General features: G+C 39.9%; 1 protein-coding gene across 1 annotated transcript in view; it reads right to left on the reverse strand.

Moving 5' to 3' along the window:
- Positions 1-2,300: 2,300 nt before the first annotated feature.
- The window catches only part of pdk3a (pyruvate dehydrogenase kinase, isozyme 3a), a 65,845-nt gene continuing 48,254 nt past the window's right edge, over positions 2,301-19,891 (reverse strand). Inside the window, exons 10-11 of the mRNA XM_078232533.1 lie at positions 11,774-11,887; positions 2,301-4,188 (exon numbers count right to left, since the gene is read on the reverse strand). Coding sequence (XP_078088659.1) covers positions 4,045-4,188; positions 11,774-11,887 — 258 coding nt within the window. The 3' untranslated portion in view covers positions 2,301-4,044. The remainder of the gene's footprint in view (positions 4,189-11,773; positions 11,888-19,891) is intronic.

A 19,891-nucleotide genomic window follows, 5' to 3' on the forward strand; every position in this document is an offset into this window, starting at 1 on the left:
TGGTTAATAATCCAATTTTCCAAAACCATTATTTTTTTTAAAAAAAACAGTGGTCTACAGCAATACCAAAGGGTATAATGTGAAAGTTAAGGTAGGCTAAGGTCACAACTAAGATAATGAAGGGCCATCATTGACCTGAAATATTAAGTTTGCTTCTCTCGCAACAGATGCTGACTGACCTATTTCCAGCATTTTGTTTTTTATTTAAGTTTTACAAAATATCTATTATGTTGCTCTTCCTATATGTACAAATCAGACTTAAAATGTGAAGCTGAAGAATATTACCCAATTGGCAGCACACTATGAACACCTTTCAATAATTAAAAGCTAACCTTGAAAAACAAAAAAAATCTAGTTGCCCAAAATTAATGTTCTAAATGACAGTGCATAAAATTACTTTTGTTCAGAGAAAAATAGTACCAAATTACAGTAATCAACCTTGCTACGATTCTATTAATTAAGAAATCATAAGAAATGATGGGTAAGCTGCAGATGCGTCAAGGAAAGCACTTGACATTTCAGTTTAATGTATGTCACTTTCATCTTGGACTCAAATTGCAATTTTAATTCTGTGAGATAATACATTCACAACCTCTGACATTGTGAAACAAATTTAAAAAGTCTTTCAACATACTCAATGCTCCTGGGGTCAAATGCTTACATAAATAGGTCTTGAATAGTCTCTAAAAGATTGAGTTTCCAAATCTTGAATGTCAAACATCGGAAAGCTTTTATCTGTGAAATCATGTCTCCTTTTGAAAATACATGCAGTATAGTCAAATAATGCAATAGAATATGGACTTTAAACATGCAAAATATAGGGACTCAACTATAATTTTTATTTAAAAGGACCTTAAAAGCAGAATGTCAGGTTGTGTTATTAAAAATACCTCAAGGGTAAAAAAAAACTATTTGCTAGAATTGTTTAACTTTTCCATTGCAAAAGCTCTCTCACCCCTCCAGATGACCTTGAATGAAATAATGAACAGCATGTTTGTCACTTCTGCAATCATCTGTGAACAGCCTGTTAAAACTAGGTCAGGCTGCGTATGACGTTTGGCTGAAGTCTGAAGCAGCATTTCTAACAGGCTGCAGGAATGTTACTGTGCACGTCTTCCCTTTTAAAATTACAATGTCTTATTTGGAAGCTTGTTGTTGGTTGCAGAATTAAAACACCATTATAATTTATTTTTTTTACCAGTTCTGGTAATTAACAAGTACGATTTTTTTTAAAGCTCGAGCACACTCTCAGCTGGAATTCATCAGTAGCACATCATAGGTATTTTTTTGCTATGCATCAGTTACCAGTTATCGGCACACCAGGCTTCATAAAAGCTGACATTCCTTTACTAGACAGTCAATGTTTTTCTATTAAAGGAATACATAAAGTAAATTTGACTGCTCAATTAATATCCAGTTAAAATGGACATGAAGCTGTACATCTTGACTTTGCAAGTGTGAGAGCAAGTCGGCACCACTTTTTAACATTTCTGAATTTAACAAATCTGGAGAGATGGAGAACGGGCTGCAGATTCACCATCACTATGGGACAAATCAAGATCTATCCCATACAGGATTACAGATTTTACAGAGAGTGCAAGCTTTTTCGTAACTGAACCAGTTAGGAGCAGAAATTCAAATCAAATGGTTCCCATTCCATATAATTTCCCCACAAAACTTGTGATAATCAGATCTGTTGCCCTAAACACAGTCAAACTTTGTTATGTTTTTCAGAATATGTCCCTTTCACCAAACATCCATTGACAATGTTTCTGAAATGATAAAATTACTTGACAGTTTCAGAAACATAGGCAAGCGATTGCAGAGATCATAATGTGCATACCATCACATGATGTTGGTCTGGGTAGTAAATCATTGTGAAGTACACATCATAGTCACTTTTTATGGTGAATAAATAAGTCAAATCATGAGATTTCTACCAAGCTTTTGTGGATTACATTCTGTAATTCAACCCATATTTCTGTGAAAATCAACAACTCTGTTGCCTTGCATATCTTTTGAAGTGCAGATAATTTTTATACACAACCAATACCTTCAGCATTGATAGAATTCTAAGTTATTTGATGACTTGGCAGAAAAAATGGTGCTTTGTTTTTGGAAATTTGAAGGCCCAGGGAAGTCCCAATGAGCAAAATATGTGGCTTGCAGTCAGTTTCACTGGCGAACACATTTGAGTCAAGTTGTTTCAGGTGAATGCCAAGCTGCTGAAGGTCAAGTTTGCTTTAATCAACAATTGTACCTATGTATTCAGAGACATAAACTCACTGTAATACCATTACTTCGTGACATGCCATTTTTAATAACTTAAAAATAGTGCAAAGATAATGTAACATAGTATTTTTTTAAAAATCAGTACTTAAAAATGGGGTTTTGTTTGGTAACTGACAGATTTTGTGATCCACAGTAGGCAAATGAACATAAAGGGTATTTGTGAAGGGAAATAAATACTTTGATTAACTACAAAAGAGAATTCCTACCCGCCGCCAACCCTACAAAGCACCACCAACTGAGATTAACATCCTGTAGACATTTTGTTCTTTCAGCTGGTGAATACTATACAAATAAATCACTCAAAACAAAGCACTTGCAAGCATGCTGTTGACAGTCCAGCCTGTTACAATCCAGGTTGTGCTGACATAACAATTCATGTACTGTAAAAGAATGAGAATTGTCAAGCTACAGCAGCTCATCTACTTCTTCTATTCTCTGCCCGAAGGTCCTTGGCGGTGATTTGCTGAACCTCAGCATCTCATCTGTTAAGCCAAATTAATGATATTTTCTACAAATAGCTGTTTCAGTAACCTACGACAAAACACTTCTCGGAGGTAATTTTCAACTTTGGCAGAGGTGGGAAACTGATGGTATTAAACTGACCAGCACTTGTTCATGTGCATCTAAGTTTGCTTTTAACTGATCAAAAAACAGGAAAACCAAATGGGGTGCACAATAAGCAATCAATCCAACAGTCAGATCATTTATGTCAAAATTTGTCAACCTCTATACTTTTAATTAAAAAAACTGTATGGGAAAGTATCATCTCACTTTTTGCACTGTCAGAGATAAATGTCCCAGATGATGCAATGCAGTAACCCCCTCCAAGCTATTAAAGAATTATATTTTGCAATAATGGAATATTTTCCACTTCCCTACGAGGTTGTAAATAGCCATCAATTTATGGGCAGTTTTATCCTGTGAATTGCACCCACTGGAAACTGATCTGTCTCTGAACAAGCTAATTACTAAATATCCTTACAGACTTCAGCGAGAAGACTTTCAAAACAGCAGTCCAAGCCAGATGATTGTACAGGTTCAAAAGGGTGAAACCGTCCCAACCCGATTTACATTACTTTGGTTTTTTTCTATTCTTAATAATGGACAATGGTACTAATACTCATCAATATTGTTCCACACATTTCATTTTTTGCAAATTCATTATCAATTTCTTAAACAAAAATATTAGATAGAGTCAAATGTAATTGGATTTTATCAGAGCTAAAAGTCAAGCAAAACCCATAATTGAACAGAGATAAAGCAGCTTAAAAATAGTATGAAATTAGGTCACTTTTACTATTATTAAAAGAAATCGTAGGTTTCTACATACTTTTTCTAAGTCTAATTACTTTTGACAAAATGGTGTTGATCATTTTTTTAAAAAGTTTCATTTTAAGCACTGCTCCATAGATTGTGTAGTTGCAAATGCTCCTTTTTCATCTTTCACTAATCCAGAATAAATCTCCACAAAATATATTTCCTATAGAATTATGGAGGCCAAAAACATCCACATCACAATTCTTGCTTTAAAAAAAACTAGTGCAGTCTGAAGTGCAAAACCGCATTTGAATTATAAGTCTTTTCCATTAACCTTGCAAGTGCTCCGAATCTCCAGTAAAGGGTTTCAACAGTAATCGATAGAAGAACTATGGACTGGCCATCTGCTGTTGATGGATCCAAGGAAGGAAACACACAAAGCTTCAGTTTCTACGAAACCAGAATGCTAGCCATCAGGCTCAGGATAGAAGAGGATTACCGGTTTGCCTTGTACTTGGAAGCATCTCTAGGTTCACTGCTAGGATTGCTCCAATCATCTGCTTCTGGAGTGGTCTGGTAATGCCGCCAGGCTGATTTGTTAAAGACAGGAAGACGTTCAAATGACTCACTTGACAGAGCCTGGAAAAACAGAGAAAAAGTTAACATTTGTAAAGAAAAAGCTTTAGCATATCACAGTGCACCATATTTAAACAAAATATCACCAGCCTTAGGTCAGCGAGAGCATTTTCACCCAAGCCAGAAAGTCAATATAGGGACAAGCAAGCCATTTAGCCCCGTGAGCCTGTTCTAGCCTGATTCAATGAGATCAGAGCTGATCTTTGCCCAATTATATACGTTCAGCTTTGCTCATATTCCTCAATACCTTTGGTTAACAAAAAATTTCTCAATCGCAGATTAAAATTAACAATGGATTTAGTTTGCAATGAGTTCCAAACTTGTCCCACTATTTACATGTAGAAATATTCTCTAACTTCACTCCTGAAAAGTCTAGCTCCAATTTTTAGACTTTGCCCCCTAGTTCCAAACACGCCACTCAAGGAAACATTCCTCTCTACCCTAGTCGTTCCCCATAATATCTTGAAAACAACGATGAAATCACCTTTTAACCTTCCAAATTCAACGGAGTGCCCTTAACTTGTGTAATCTCGCTCTTTAATTTAACACTTCGAGTCCAAATATCATTCTGGTAAATCTATACTGTACTCTATCCAAGGCAAATATATATTTCCCAAGTTATGGTGCCCCAAGCTGCTCGCAGTACTCCAGGTATAGTTTAACCAGAGTTTTGTACAGCTGTAACATAACTTCTACCCCCTTTGTATTCTGGTCCTCTACTTAAAGTTTGGAATTCTATTCGTCTTTTTTGATTATGTTCTGCCCCTGAACAAGACATTTTAATAGTGCACATGGACCCCTCAGATCTTTGAATCTCTAATGTTTCAAGCATTTTACCATTGAGAAAGTACACTGTTCAAGCATTTTAGGTCCAATGTGGATTATCTCATATTTGCTAACATTAAAATCCATTTTCCACAGTTTTGTCCATTCACTCAATCTATTAATGTAGGGATTTTGTGTCTCAGTAGGTAGTTCCATGTTTTTGCCCCAGACGCTCTGGGTTCAAAGTCACACACCAGCAATTGTTGGTCATGAAAGGAGTGCTCATGACATAATTCAGGCTGTTAATCATCTTACTAATCCTTCCAAAACTACTGCACTATTCCCCAAAGGAAAAGCAGTTGGAAAATATAAACAAATATCTATTAATATCTTTGTAATTTTATGCTTTCAGCTATATTGTTTAAATGCTGCCTGCCAGTGTTTCATCAGCAAATTTGGATATGAATATCTATTCTATTCCATCATCCAAGTAGTGAATAGTTAAGACCCTATAAGAGATCCTTGATGGTAGGTGCTAGTCATATTCTGTTAATTGGAGTGTCTGTTCATTATCCTAGCTCTGTTTCATGCCACTTAGTTAATTTCCTAACAATTTCCAAACAAGGTAAATTAGTTGCCTTCAAATCCATGAGCTTCAACTTCAGTTAACAGTCTGTTATAAAGGGCATTATCTAGTGCACTTTTGAAATCTATATAACATCCGGAGACATTCCTGTCTACCACTTTGGTCAGCTCTTCAAAATGTTTAACATGGTTCAACAGGCATGACCTACTCTGAAAAATTTCAAGGTGTTCAGTCTCCATCTTTAATTATAGACCCGAGCAATTTGCCAACAGCAGATGCTAGGCGAACTGTTCTACAATTGCCCAGGTTCCCCCTCACCTTTCTCAGATAGAAGAATGATGTGCAATTTTCCAATCTAAAAGCATGAGAGATGAAAAACATAACAGCATCAAGAGAACATTGAAAGATTATAGTTAGGGCATTTACAATGTTCTCCTCTAGTTCCTTTACAATCCTGTGATAGTAACAATGGCCCAGGGAATTTATCATTCTTTAGTGCTATTATTTTCTTGCTTACTATTATTTTGCTAACATTAATTTTGGTGAGTTCCCATCCCTGATCCAATATCAGTTTCCTTGGGGTGTCCAGTACCCCACCTTCATCTAATATAAATACTGAAGCAAAATAATTATTCAGTATGTCCTTTGTTTTATTTTAATTGACAATCTTACCATTATAGGAACAGGAGTAGGCCCTCCAGTCCTTCGAGCTTGCTCCACCATTCAATTAGACCAAGGCTGATATACCTCAACACTGCTTTCCTGTGCTATCTCCAGACCCTTGATGTCATTGAACATTCTCAATGATTGAGCTTTCACAGCCCTCTGGAGTAGAGAATTCCAAAGATTCACTACCCTCAGTGAATAAATTCCTCATCAGTCTTAAATGACCTACCCATTATTCTGACATTGCATCCCCTGGTTCTAGACCAGCCAGGGGAAACATCTTATTATGCCCTGTAAGAATTTTGTAAGTTTCAAAGAGGTTGCCCCTCATTTTTCAAAATGCAAAGGAAAACAGACCCAGTGTCCCCAATCGCTCCTCATAAGACAAACCTGCCATCCAAGGGATTAATCTGATGAACCCCGTTGCACACTCTCTCTGTCAAGTTTATAACTCTTTAGGAAAGGGGGCAAAAACTGTACATAATACTCCAGCTGAGGTCTCACCAAGACTCTACACAACTGCAGCAAGACATCTTTACTTCTGCACTCAAACTTTGAAGGCGGCCAACATATCATTCGCCTTCCTAACTGCTTCCTGCATGCCAGCTTTTAATGACTAATGAACAAAGACATCCTTTGGATACACGCACTTCCCAACCTCACACTATTTCATAAATATTCTGCTTGTTTTTTTACGAAAATGAATTACTACATACTTATCCATTTTACATTCCATCTACCATGTCCTAGGCCATTCACTTAGCCTGTCCAAGCCCTTTTCAAGCCTCCTTGCATCCTCCTCACAACTAAATTCCCACGAGTTTGGTGTCATCAGCAAATTTGCAGTGCAGGGGGGGTAACCGGTTATTTGTGGGTGGAGGGTAAGATGCCCCTGTTTGGTGAGGAGTTGGTGGTGGTCCCCTGGTCAGTAGGGCCAGCGTGGGCACTTGGTCCCAAAATGGGAGAATTGCAGCCATTGTCTCAGGCCCACTCCTATCTCCCTCAAACTGAATGTAAAATTAAATATTACAGCCATTGCTACCCAAGGGTTTTTTCACTCTAAGATTATTAATTACCCCCATTGTATTGCACAATACCAGGTCCAGAACATGATGTTCTAGGAACTATTCCGGAAACATGAACTCCTGATCTGGGCTACTTTTGCCCACCTGACTTTTCCAGTCTATCTGTAGATTAAAATCTCCCATGATTATTGCTGTACCTTTCTGACAAACTGCCATCGTTTCTTCCCTTATGCTCCACCCTACCACGTAAAAACCCAGTTCAGGTGCATCTGTCCCAAAAGGACAGGGAACACTCATGCTCTTTTCCCATGAAATTGATCCCACCTTTACCACTTCACTATTTATCCTTATGCCAATTTGCATGTAGCTCCATGTCCTGATTTGAATATCGCTCCGTTGATTTGCATGTCAAGCTCCACTCCTGATACATGAGCTGTTTGAAATCCCACAACTACTATTCCAAAACATTTTGTTTTAATCAGGATTTTTCCCAGTAAGTCATAATCAGATGACTTAGAAATCTGTGTAACATATGTAATCTATTATTCATAAATGCGCAGCACAGGCTAAACAAAATTAACAAGGTTGGGAACTTTTGGAAACTCTTAAGAATTGTCAACAATTCTCATTGTTGTTATGAACTTATTTTGGAACTCGATAGCAAATCAAATTTGGTCACAAGTGACAGGAAAACAGCTGTGCAGAAATGGGTTTGATTTGATTGATGGAAAATACAGTAACCAAACTCCAACATTCCTCCTCTTACATTGTTGACTCATTCATCAAAGTGCAGCCTTTGCACTCCAGAATGGTTATGGGAATCAGAAATTTCTTACAAAAGAATAAATATTTTAAAACTCGTGGCAGAAATAGAGAACTCACTGCAAATCTGATTATACATTTCACTCGTCACATCCCATACTTGAATTCTCCTATGTGTTAACTGTATAAATTAAAGTGAAGTGTCTACAGGTGGAAGGCATTCACTTGAATAATTACCTACGCACATTCCAGCAGAGTTGGACTTGCAGCTGTTTGCTGCTGTAATCATGTGGTTAGTGCAGCAACTTTGGTTTGAATCCAAGTTACAGCACAGATTATCGTAAATATTTTTGGTTGCCTCATGCCGGAGCTTTCTCCTGCCAGAGTAGCAGCTATCGTTCAAGAGCCGCTGCTCAGGAATCCACGCCTCGACCAGTATGAGTTCATGTAGCAAGCAGAAGATGGAGCTCAGGGTGCTGGGCTGACTAAAATCAGGGACACGCTGGATAGTGGAGCAGAGGGCTGGATGATGCCACAGGAACTCACACATCATGCATCTGTTGATGGCCAAAGCCATCCACAGCCTTAAAACTGTGGTGCTCGGATCTAACTGCACTTAGTGTTGAGGCCACCATTTGGATGAAATTTCATCTTGGCCCTATGTCCCGAAACTTCCTTCATAACCCCAGACTCACAACTTGAGCTGTCTCGTGGAAATTCCCTCTGTACATTTCCATTCTGCATGGAGGGGTTTTGTGTATGGGCTGCTGCCTGCCCTTCCAGAGGTAGTAGGGACCCCACTAGAGGGCTCTCTATGCAGGAGTCCCCTCTTTTATCATTCGCGTGGAGGGTGTTGCACACAACAGACCTATACAATAAAAGGTAAGGCCATTCATGGATTCCCAGGCAGTCTGTATTTCCTGTGGCCTTGAGGAATCCATGTAGATATAAGCTGTGAGTTGCACCCCTTTCTGATTATTTGAAGGGGCTGCTCCTCAAATTTTGTCTGCATTTCAGCCCCATGTTACTGATCCTTGATCACCTGGTGCATAAGGCAGTGGATTGGGCAGGGCAGAGGACCTCTTTGTCACTCATGGGCTGGCCAAGGTGGCCAAGTCCAGGCCTCAGGGGTTGAAGGGATATGGCCTGACTGTCTCAGCAGCCTCAGAAATGATATTTAATCTAATTTGATAAATTTCATAGAAACATGCATACAAATTAGGAGGAGCAGACCATTTGGCACCTCAAGTCTGCTCCACCATTAATAAGGTAATGCCTGATCTAATTATAGCCTCAACTTCACCTTCCTGCCTACTCTCAATAACCATTCACCTTTTTGCTAATCAAGAATCTATTTTTATCTTAAAATATTCAAAGACACTGCTTCTACCACCTATTAAGGAAGAGATTTCCAAAAGCTTATCACCCTCAGGGAAAAAAAAATTCTCCTTGTCTCTGTCTTAAATGGGCAACCCCTTATTTGTAACAGTTTATTTTGTTTTTGATTTCTGTGACAGTGCCTGTTTAATAGGCTGTGAACTAGTTGATTTGTTTGTTCAGAGTATAAGGGACAATGGCCACGGTGGTCATAAACAGGTCCAGGCAGCATCCATTTGAGGATGTAATTTGACTTGACTACCTGCCTCTCTTCCATGGTCACACCTCTACCTGGGTGTTCCTGGAGGGGTAGTAACGTGTCCATTGGTGTGTTTGAGGTCTTCAGTGACCAGTGTATGCTTCAAATGCTGGAGTGCATCATCTCCCACTAAGATGCCCCTAAAAGGAAATTTGGCATGTCAGCTACGACTCTCACCAACTTTTACAGATGCACCATAGAAAGTGTTCTTTCTGGTTGTATCAGAGTTTAGTATGGCTCCTGCGCTGCCCAAGACTGCAAGGAACTACAAAAGGTCGTGAATGTAGCCCAATCCATCACGCAAACCAGCCTCCCATCCATTGACTCTGTCTACACTTCCCGCTGCCTTGGCAGAGCAGCCGGCATAATTCATGCACCTCGGACATTCTCCCTTCCACCTTCTTCCGTCGGGAAAAAGATACAAAAGTCTGAGTTCACGTACCAACCAACTCAAGAACAGATTCTTCCCTGCTGCTGTCAGACTTTTGAATGGACTGACCTTGATCTTTCTCTACATCCTCGCTATGACTGTAATAGTACATTCTGCACTCTCTCGTTTCCTTCTCTATGAATGGTATGTTTTGCCTGTATAGCGTGCAAGAAACAATACTTTTCACTGTATGTTAATACATGTGACAATAATAAATCAAATCAAATCAAAGCTATTTTAATTTAAATTTGATAAGTTTCCTTAAAGTTTTGGTATTTGCTACAGTTCCCTTATAAGAGGTGGTTCTCATTTCAGTTCCCCTTTAAGGAGTGGTTCTTTATATTGAGTGAATCAACTAAATAAATTAACTATTTAACTAAAGAGACACTGGTGGCCATAAACAGGTCCAGGATCAGTGCAGCTAAGAAGGTGATTCGATCCAACTGCTTGCCTCTCTTCCATGGTTACGTCTGCACCTGGTTGTCCCATCCTGGAGAGGGGCATATTCTTCAGGCCTTCCACAACTAGTAAGCGCTGAAGGCACTGGAGTGCATTAAAGGCCCTACAAATCTTATTTTAATTTAATTTAATACATTTCTGCTGAAGCTTTTGCATTAGATAGTATTTTTTTTAGTTACAGTACCCCTTTAAAGGTAAAAGCAAATTACTGCGGATGCTGGAATCTGAAACCAAAAGAGAAAATGCTGGAAAATCTCAGCAGGTCTGGCAGCATCCGTAAGGAGAGAAAACAGCTAATGTTTCGAGTCCAGATGACCCTTTGTCAAAGCTAAAATGCATAGAAAGTGGGAGATATTTATGCTGCAGGGTGAGGGAATGAAAGATGAGTCATAGCCACAGGAACTAGGGGAACAGACTGCGAATAAAGGGTGTGAATGGCCAAACGACAGAGAAGCTAAAATGAGGGTAAGCTGTGACAGATGAAGATGTTGGGGGGGGGGGGGGGGGGATGGATGGGACAGAGGTAAAATTTAGAAAAGGGGAAGCAAATGGGAGAAAAGGTAAGGTATGGGGGATAAAGAGCGGGGGGGGGGGGAAGAAAAATGAAGAAAGAAAATAAAGAAATAAAAAGGTAGAGAACAGTAAAAAAAATTAATTAAATAGAATGAAAACAAAGGGGTCAAGGTGGGGCAGAGCAAATCCTCTGAAGTTGTTGAATTCCATGTTGAGACCGGAAGGCTGTAATGTGCCTAGCCGGAAAATAAGATGCTGTTCCTCCAGTTTGCGTTGAGCTTCACTGGAACATTGCAGCAGGCCAAGGACAGACATGTGGGCATGGGAGCAGGATTGTGTGTTAAAATGGCAAACAACGGGAAGGTCAGGGTCCTGATTGCGCGCAGACCGAAGGTGCTCAGCAAAGCAATCACCCAGTCTACACTTGGTCTCTCCGATATAGAGGAGATCACATTGGGAGCAGCGAATGCAATACACCAAATTGAAAGAGGTGCAAGTGAAACGCTGCTGAACCTGGAATGAATGTTTTTGACCCCTTTACGGGGTTGTTCACTTATTTATTTGATTATTGTTTGCTCAAAAGACTATAAAAAGACACTTAGTCACAAGTGGTGGGTTGTCAAGTTTGGAGTTATACATTTGGAATGTTTCACTTTGTAAATAAATCTAAAACCAGGTAAAGGTTGACTTCTGGTCTCCTTCACCAACTGTAAGAGGATTAATACTTTACTGATGTTGCAAGATACCTTAAGATAGATAACTGCATCCGTGCCCACACCTTCCATGGAATACAGTTTGAGGTCCCCTTGAAAATACCGAGCATATAGGCGGGAGATTGGCAAGCCATATCCAAATCCAGCCTGCAAGCAGAAATAAAGTGAGTTACTTTACAGTACAACAGCACTATAACAATTTCAAACTTAGATTAACCAAGATCCAGAACAATCAGGGTAATTTGTAAATTAAAGAAATATCCTTCTGTCTGCAACTGAACTGAAACCAAATGGTGAAGTTTGAAAGGATAGAATAAAGAATATTCTGGTCAGTTTTTATACACAGTTGCCCAAGTTATCTTAAATGGGATAGGCACATGATTTTACCAGCTAATGAAAATAAACTGAATAGTTGCATTAAATGGTATTAATATCTAAAAGTAGGACCATTTTATCTATAACACCAAAAGTTAAGTTTATTTATTGCTGTCGCAAGCAGGCTTACATTAACACTGCAATGAAGTTACTGTGAAGATCCCCTAGTCGCCACACTCCGGCGCCTGTTTGGGTACACGGAGGGAGAATTTAGCATGGCCAATGCACCTAACCAGCACGTCTTTTGCATTGTGGAAGGAAATCGGAGCACCCAGAGGAAACCCACACAGATACAGGGAGAACGTGCAAACTCCGCAACAGACACTGATCGAAGCTGGGAATCAAACCTGGGTCCCTGGTGCTGTGAGGCAGCAGTGCTAACCACTGTGGCACTGCGCCACCCATGATTTTGTTACTATTTATGTAAAGATAACATAAGTTTAAGTCCATGAGCAGATTTCAGTGTATGACCTGCACAATGTTGCCACATAAACCTGGTGCTGTTTGGAAAGTGGAAATGACAGTTCTAGAATCTTTTTCATAAACAAGGGCTTTTTTTCTTGGCCATTGTTAGGCACACTTATTACAAAACCAATTCAGGATTATCACATACAATGATATAAAATAAGACAGCAAATTATATTAAGCAAATGATGCAAATACAGGTTATATGAAAATATTATGAAAACGGATGTTGGAAATCTCACAAGAATAGCGCTGCAATGCATCAAACGAATAAACGAAACAGAAGTCGGCCTTTTGGCCCCTCAAGCCTGCTCTGCCATTCAATAAGATCTTGGCTGATCTGTTTGTGTTTTGAGTTATACATTTCCAACTGCCAATCACCTTCGATTTCCTTGCCTAACAAGAATCTAACTCCCACTACTTTAAAAAAAAGCCATTTGGAGATATAACAGGTTTTTAGCAAACACAAATCATCGAATCCCTATAGTGCAGAAGAGGGCCATTTGGCCCATCGACACTGCACTGAGTACAATCCCACCCAGGGTCTATCCCTGTTACCCTACTTATTTACCCTGTTAGTCTTCCTGATATAAGGGGCAATTTTGCATGGCCAATCAACCTAACTTGCATATCTTTGGCCCTTGGATCAAAGTAAGAGTTTTAACAACACCAGGTTAAAGTCCCCCAACAGGTTTATTTGGTAGCAAACACCATTAGCTTTCGGAGCCCTGCTCCTTCGTCAGATAGAGTGGAAATGTGCTCTCAAACAGGGCACAGAGACACAGAAATTAAGTTACAGAATACTGATTAGAATGCGAATCCCTACAGCCAGCCAGATCTTAAAGATACAGACAATGTGGGTGGAGGGAGCATGAAGCACAGGTTAAAGAGATGTGTATTGTCTCCAGACAGGACAGCCTGCAAGTCCAGGAGGTAAGCTGTGGGGGTTACTGATCATGTGACATAAATCCAACATCCCGGTTTAGGGCAAGGCATGGTACATTGGGGAAACCATGCAGACGCTACAACAACGGATGAATGAACACCGCTCGACAATCACCAGGCAAGACTGTTCTCTTCCTGTGGGGGAGCACTTCAGCAGTCATGGGCATTCAGCCTCGGATCTTCAGGTAAGCGTTCTCCAAGGCGGCCTTCACGACACACGACAGTGCAGAGTCGCTGAGCAGAAACTGATAGCCAAGTTCCGCACACATGAGGACGGCCTAAACCAGGATGTTGGATTTATGTCACATTATCAGTAACCCCCACAGCTTGCCTCCTGGACTTGCAGGCTGTCCTGTCTGGAGACAATACACATCTCTTTAACCTGTGCTTCGTGCTCCCTCCACCCACATTGTCTGTATCTTTAAGATCTGGCTGGCTGTAGGGATTCGCATTCTAATCAGTATTCTGTAACTTGATTTCTGTGTCTCTGTGCCCTGTTTGAGAGCACATTTCCACTCCATCTGACGAAGGAGCAGCGCTCCAAAAGCTAATGGGGCTTGCTACCAAATAAACCTGTTGGACTTTAACCTGGTGTTGTTAAAACTCTTACTGTGTTCACCCCAGTCCAACGCCGGCATCTCCACATCATGACCTTGGATCAAAGGCAGGGAAAGAGGGCAGCTATTGGAGGAGAAAGATCAAAGGGGGAAGGTCTACTGATGTGGAAGGCAGGAGAGATTAAACAATAAAAGGGATGTTGCAACATGGTAAAATGAGATGGCGATGAGACGAGTAACAAAACAAAAAGATGCTTGAAAGGAAGTGTAAATTATGCTGCTATTCCCATTTACTTCTCTCGACCGATCTTTTGTTTCTTTTCTTGTCTTTTTACCATCTCCTTCTGCCTTGCACCATCATTCCTTTTGTCATTTAATCTATTTTACCTCCTGCCAGACATTCCACTTTTGTTCTTTCTTCTCGCCCCTTTCCTGCTTCTGTATCCTCAACACCTGTTACATTATTTTTTCAGTTCTGAAAAGGCCATTAACTTGAAACATTAACTGCTTCTCTCTCCACAGATGCTGCCTGACGTGAGTATTTCCTGTATTTTCATCCACAGTATTTACCACTAAAATAGAAGAGGTAATAAAGCTGATGTAGAAATCCTAATTTCAATCTAAGTTTGAGTTTAAAATATCTCAGAGCAAATGTAGCTACATTAAGGTGATCGTAATAGAGGCTGTTAAGGAACAGCAAAGTTTTATGAAATTGAATAAAGATTGCAGCTAGTGGAACAAGCAAAAGGAAAAACAATAAAATCCTCCATTGACTTTTCAGAAGCATGGGTTGATGGTTCAGGGAATAGGCCAAATTCCATAAGATGCTTGACTGGGCTCCTACAGAATGAGCAGGATCAGAGCAAGCTGCACTCAACTCCAGTTTTAAAGGGCAGGCTAAGTTGTTTCCATCTATGAGGAATGGGCTAACATCTGCTCCAAGGATTCCTATTTAATAGAAAAAGATAGACAGTTTTTTGAAGTGTGTGAGAAGGGACTTACAACAGGTTAAATGTCAGGAACGGTGGAAAATGAACAAAGTTCAATGGGTTGGAAACAGGTGTAGGAGGATAAAAAAGAACATTTGGGTCACAAAAACTAGTCATGAGTGAATCAATTATCTTGTCGTGAATGGTGAAAGTAATAAACTGAAGCTGATTATTTTAAACAAATTCTGCACATGAAATAAATTAAACACAATGACTGGACAACTAAAGAGATGATGACAGAAGGATTGAGGAGGTCTCGTGATTAAGTGAAGTGGAAATATTTTTAATCCCAAGATCCGCTAATTTTTAACATCTCGCCAGACTCAGAAGTTGGTTGGTTAAAAAGTATCTCGCAAACACAAGATGCAACTAAGCTTCTAGCACTGTTACTTATAATGACAAGGAGACAATCTCCTATCCCTGTTAACAGAAGTTAGGAATGTTCTTAGTTCTTGCCTTACAGACACTATTTGGGCCTATGCTCTCTTTCTGAACTATTTTTGTGGCGTGTGTTACTGGGCAGTCCATCAGATTTTGATGGAAATTGGCATTTCAGATTTGCCTGATAACAATCAGAAGCTATCTCATTACTGGAGCAAATAGTTATTTTTCCAAGGTCTAGAATCTCCTAGATGCTTTGTCAGTCATCCCTATATATAGTCTGCACCATAGATAGTTGAGCATTTAGAGAACCAAATGTTAGGTCCTCAAAATGAAGAATAATATACATGAATATGTAGAAATAAAGTGAAATGAGGGGAGGAAGTGTTGAGGTCGAGAGGTTTCCAGCCAAGTTACTGTCAGAAAACCGAAAATCTTGATGTATATTACAGTTAGCTATTGTTATAGCATTAGGTATTACAACAGGGAAACGTTGAATCACAACTGTGATTTATTGAAGGAAATATCAAACTATACACAACAAGCTCAATGCAGATACAGGTCTAGTTTGCAGGCACCTCTTTTATTGCTTTTACTTTTTCTTCAAGTGGTTGCAATCCTTTGGCATCAACTCGGAATCCTAAATAGGTGACCACATCAGCCTGCAAAGTTTTTCTCTTTTCAAGTGGACCCCAGCTTCTTTGAATCTTTTGAGGACTTCCTCTAAATTGGCTCTATACTCCTCTGGTGATGCCCCTGTTATTATGACATCATCCAGATATACAACCACTGTGGGAATCCCTTGCAGGAGACTTTCCAAGGTGCATTGAAAGATAGCGCAAGCAGATGAGATGCTGAAAGGTAGCCTTGTATATAGGAATATGCCTTTATTCATATTAATGGTGACAAATTTCCTCGAGTCTTCTTCCAGCTCAAACTGTTGGTACGCATAACTTAAATCCAATTTTGTGTACTTGCAGCCTCCCGCCAGTTTAGCGTAAAGATCTTCAATCCTAGGGATACGATATCTATTTGAGCAGCTCTGTTTACAGTTTGCAATCACCGCAAATCTTCACTGTTCGGTTTGGTTTTAGCACGGCCCACTCCGAGAATTGCATAAGTCTGATTATCCCTAGGTCTTCAAACCTCTTCGGCTCCACCTCAGTGTTTTGATGTAGTGCATAAAGGATGAACCTGGCTCTAAATAATTGGCGTTGACTCCGGGTTTACGAGCTTTTACTCCCCGTATGCACCCCAGCTCTCTTTGGAAAACCTCTTGATATATACATAAAAGCTTGGAAAACACAATCTGTGATGTTGAATATCTCCAGCCAATTCGACTTAGCTTGCTTCAGCCAATCTGTCCTTTCACTACCATCAGGGTCACTGAGCAGACTGGCGCTGGTAAAACACTGGTGTTGACATGTGCCCAATAACTTCAGTGCCAATCCTGTATAGGGTGCCAACTTTGCCAAGGTTTTGCTGAGCCTCATGGGTTGCAGATACCTTTGCAAATACTCACAAGTTTGTTCACCTATTACCATGATTGAAGTGCCTGTATGGACTGCCATAGTTAACGGACATCCATTAACCATAAGGGAAATTTTGATTGGCTGCGGGTGGGAAGGGGCTTTATTTTACTTCACAATGTTGAGTTTATAAATCTTCGACTTCTCTTCTGAATCTTCCTCAATCTTCCTCCTGGAGTCTTTTTTTCAGAACTAGTTGTGGATGGTCTGACTCTGCATCTGGCTTGTAAGTGACCCTACGAATTACATCTGAAACAAAAAACTCTTTACATCTGCATCTGTCTTGGAGATGGTCTCCCCCACAATGATCATACCCGTCAAACCCTTGTGGCTGGTGATTTTGCTTCCTTCTCTCAGGCTCTGGTGGGCCTTCACTACTAGTATTCCGAGTGGCCGCTGTTTCCGCCAAATTCCACCTTGCCCTGCACGCCTTCCAATTCAAAAGCACTTTGTTCAGTGCCCTCAGTCGCCTGAGCCAATTCAACTGCTTTATCCAGCAAAATTTTAGTTTCGGTGAGGAAACATCTTTTGAATGTTCAAACTATTAATACCACAGATGAGACAATCAGGTTACATATCACGTTTGGCCAATTGGCGAAGTCTAGTGACAAAAGTGGGAACTGTCTCCCCTGGGAATGGAATTTATATTTCTGCATAATAATGGAGTGTCAGGGATTATAGTGGTCCCTTATTATTGAGACTAGCTGCTCAAGGAATTTCTTATTCGGTGCCTCCAGAGATATCAGCCTTCTCACGAGCTTATAAGTTTGAGACCTTCAAACCATGAGTAACACAACATTCTTCTTTTCTTCAGACATTATTTTATTAGCTGTGAAAAAGCATCCAGGTCTTTTGATACACTGGCCCCAAATTTCAACCTCTGTATCAAACAGATCGATTTTTCCCAACAGTGGCATGGCTACTTGACTAAAGTTTCATCCGTGCTGGTTTTTCTTCCAGGAACTCGCCCTTCCCCCTCGAGATACTGGCATGTTAGTGACAGTAGTCCGATCTCATCCTTGTCACCAGTGTTAAAGTTCAAGGTATCACAATGAGGAAGCCTTGAATCACAGCAGTGATTTATTGAGGGAAAGATAAAACTATATACAACAAGCTCTATGCAGGTACAGGTCTAGTTCTGCCAACTCCTAGTCAGACACTATAGGTTCCCTCCTACCAGGATCTGTGCCCTAACTCCCAAAAGGTGCTAGTTTGCACAGTTCCTCCTGATAGACCCTAGGAGGGTCCCATGACCCACGAACACCCACCCCTTAAAGGGGCCAAACTACCACAGATATGATGGCTTTTATTCAAGTACATGAGTGGGTAGCTAATGTTTAGAAGATCTACTATTAACGGCATGAGTCAGAGGGATCCATAAAACTTCTAACATCTCAGAAAAACCATCTGAATCAAAGGAGTAGTAAAATACTAGTAACTTCAGAATTCATCACTGCATGTTTTATTTATAAAACACAACAGATGGTACAAAGATAACTGATACTTAGTGGTTCCATAATTACTTGCTCATTTAAAAAGTTGAAATGTTAATACTCTACAAAGGAAAAGCCATTCTCTTGCTTTAATTCCATATCAAAGATTATATGCAATTCTATTACCAAAATTAAACACAATAGGGTAGACATTTTCTTCTCGAATTCTTTGCCCATGTCAGAGCCTCGGAGATTATCCACCGGATCATGGCAAAATGCCATGATTGTTTTTTTAACTACAGGTAGGGATAGGAGGCAGGTCCAAAGTCTATTTCAGCCAGAAAGGGGAACGAACCCCATGCTGTTGCCGCTAATCTAATCCACATGCTAGCTGTCTAGCTAATTAAGCTAACTGGCCCCCCAGGGTAGATTTATGTCAGTGGAAACAATAAAGTTGATTTTGAAATCATAATTGTAATTTCATTGAAGTGTAATGAACTACATATCGAACTTTAAAAATACTTTCTTTTTTCGTACGTTCCATCTAAAGTATTTTTAAAGTGCATCCTATATACATAGTTTAAAAAAGGGTAAAACTGTTAGAACTAGTTACTTTTATTAACAAATTTCTCCTTGCAACTTTGGCCCTGGGAGCAGTGTTGAATAATGCAATCAATATAACAATTTTAATGGTTCTCAGCTAACCTGGAAATATGCATTTGGTAGCTATTTGGTTGCCAATCTGAGGTCACAGATGAAAACGTTATGACCAGGTGAGAAGACGTGAACTGGCTCCCCACTATTTAACCTTCTCAGTTAGTCACTACAAAGTTTTAAATATCTTTTCCTCAAAGATATGCCCTTTCCAAATCCAAATATATTTATTACTCATTGCATAAATAATTAAAGGAGCCAATGAAACAAGGTTTCTTGAGTCAAAGAATGAACAAATTTATTGACCACTAAGGCATGGGCAGCACGGTAGCTCAGTGGTTAGCACTGCTGCTTCACAGCTCCAGGGACCTGGGTTCGATTCCCGGCTTGGGTCACTGTCTGTGTGGAGTTTGCACATTCTCCTCGTGTCTGCGTGGGTTTCCTCCAGGTGCTCCGGTTTCCTCCCACAGTCCAAAGATGTGCAGGTTAGGTTGATTGGCCAGGTGAAAAAAAAAATTGCCCCTTAGAGTCCTGAGATGCATAGGTTAGAGGGATTAGCGGGTAAATATCTAGGGGTAGGGCCTGGGTGGGATTGTGGTCGGTGCAGACTCGATGGGCCGAATGGCCTCCTTCTGCACTGTAGGGTTTCTATGATTTCTATACCTAAGAATTAATAAAACCCAAAATCTCTCTCAGAAATAAGGGGAGCTAATAGTCTCATGAAAAAAAGTTAAAAATATATGGTTAAGTGTCCTTTGATTGTCCTTAAGGCGAAGATTATTAAATGTTGTGGCCGACTCAGCTTAGCTGATTTCGTGGATGT

The sequence above is a fragment of the Mustelus asterias genome, chromosome 17 (genome assembly GCF_964213995.1).
Source record: "Mustelus asterias chromosome 17, sMusAst1.hap1.1, whole genome shotgun sequence".
NCBI lineage: Eukaryota > Metazoa > Chordata > Chondrichthyes > Carcharhiniformes > Triakidae > Mustelus > Mustelus asterias.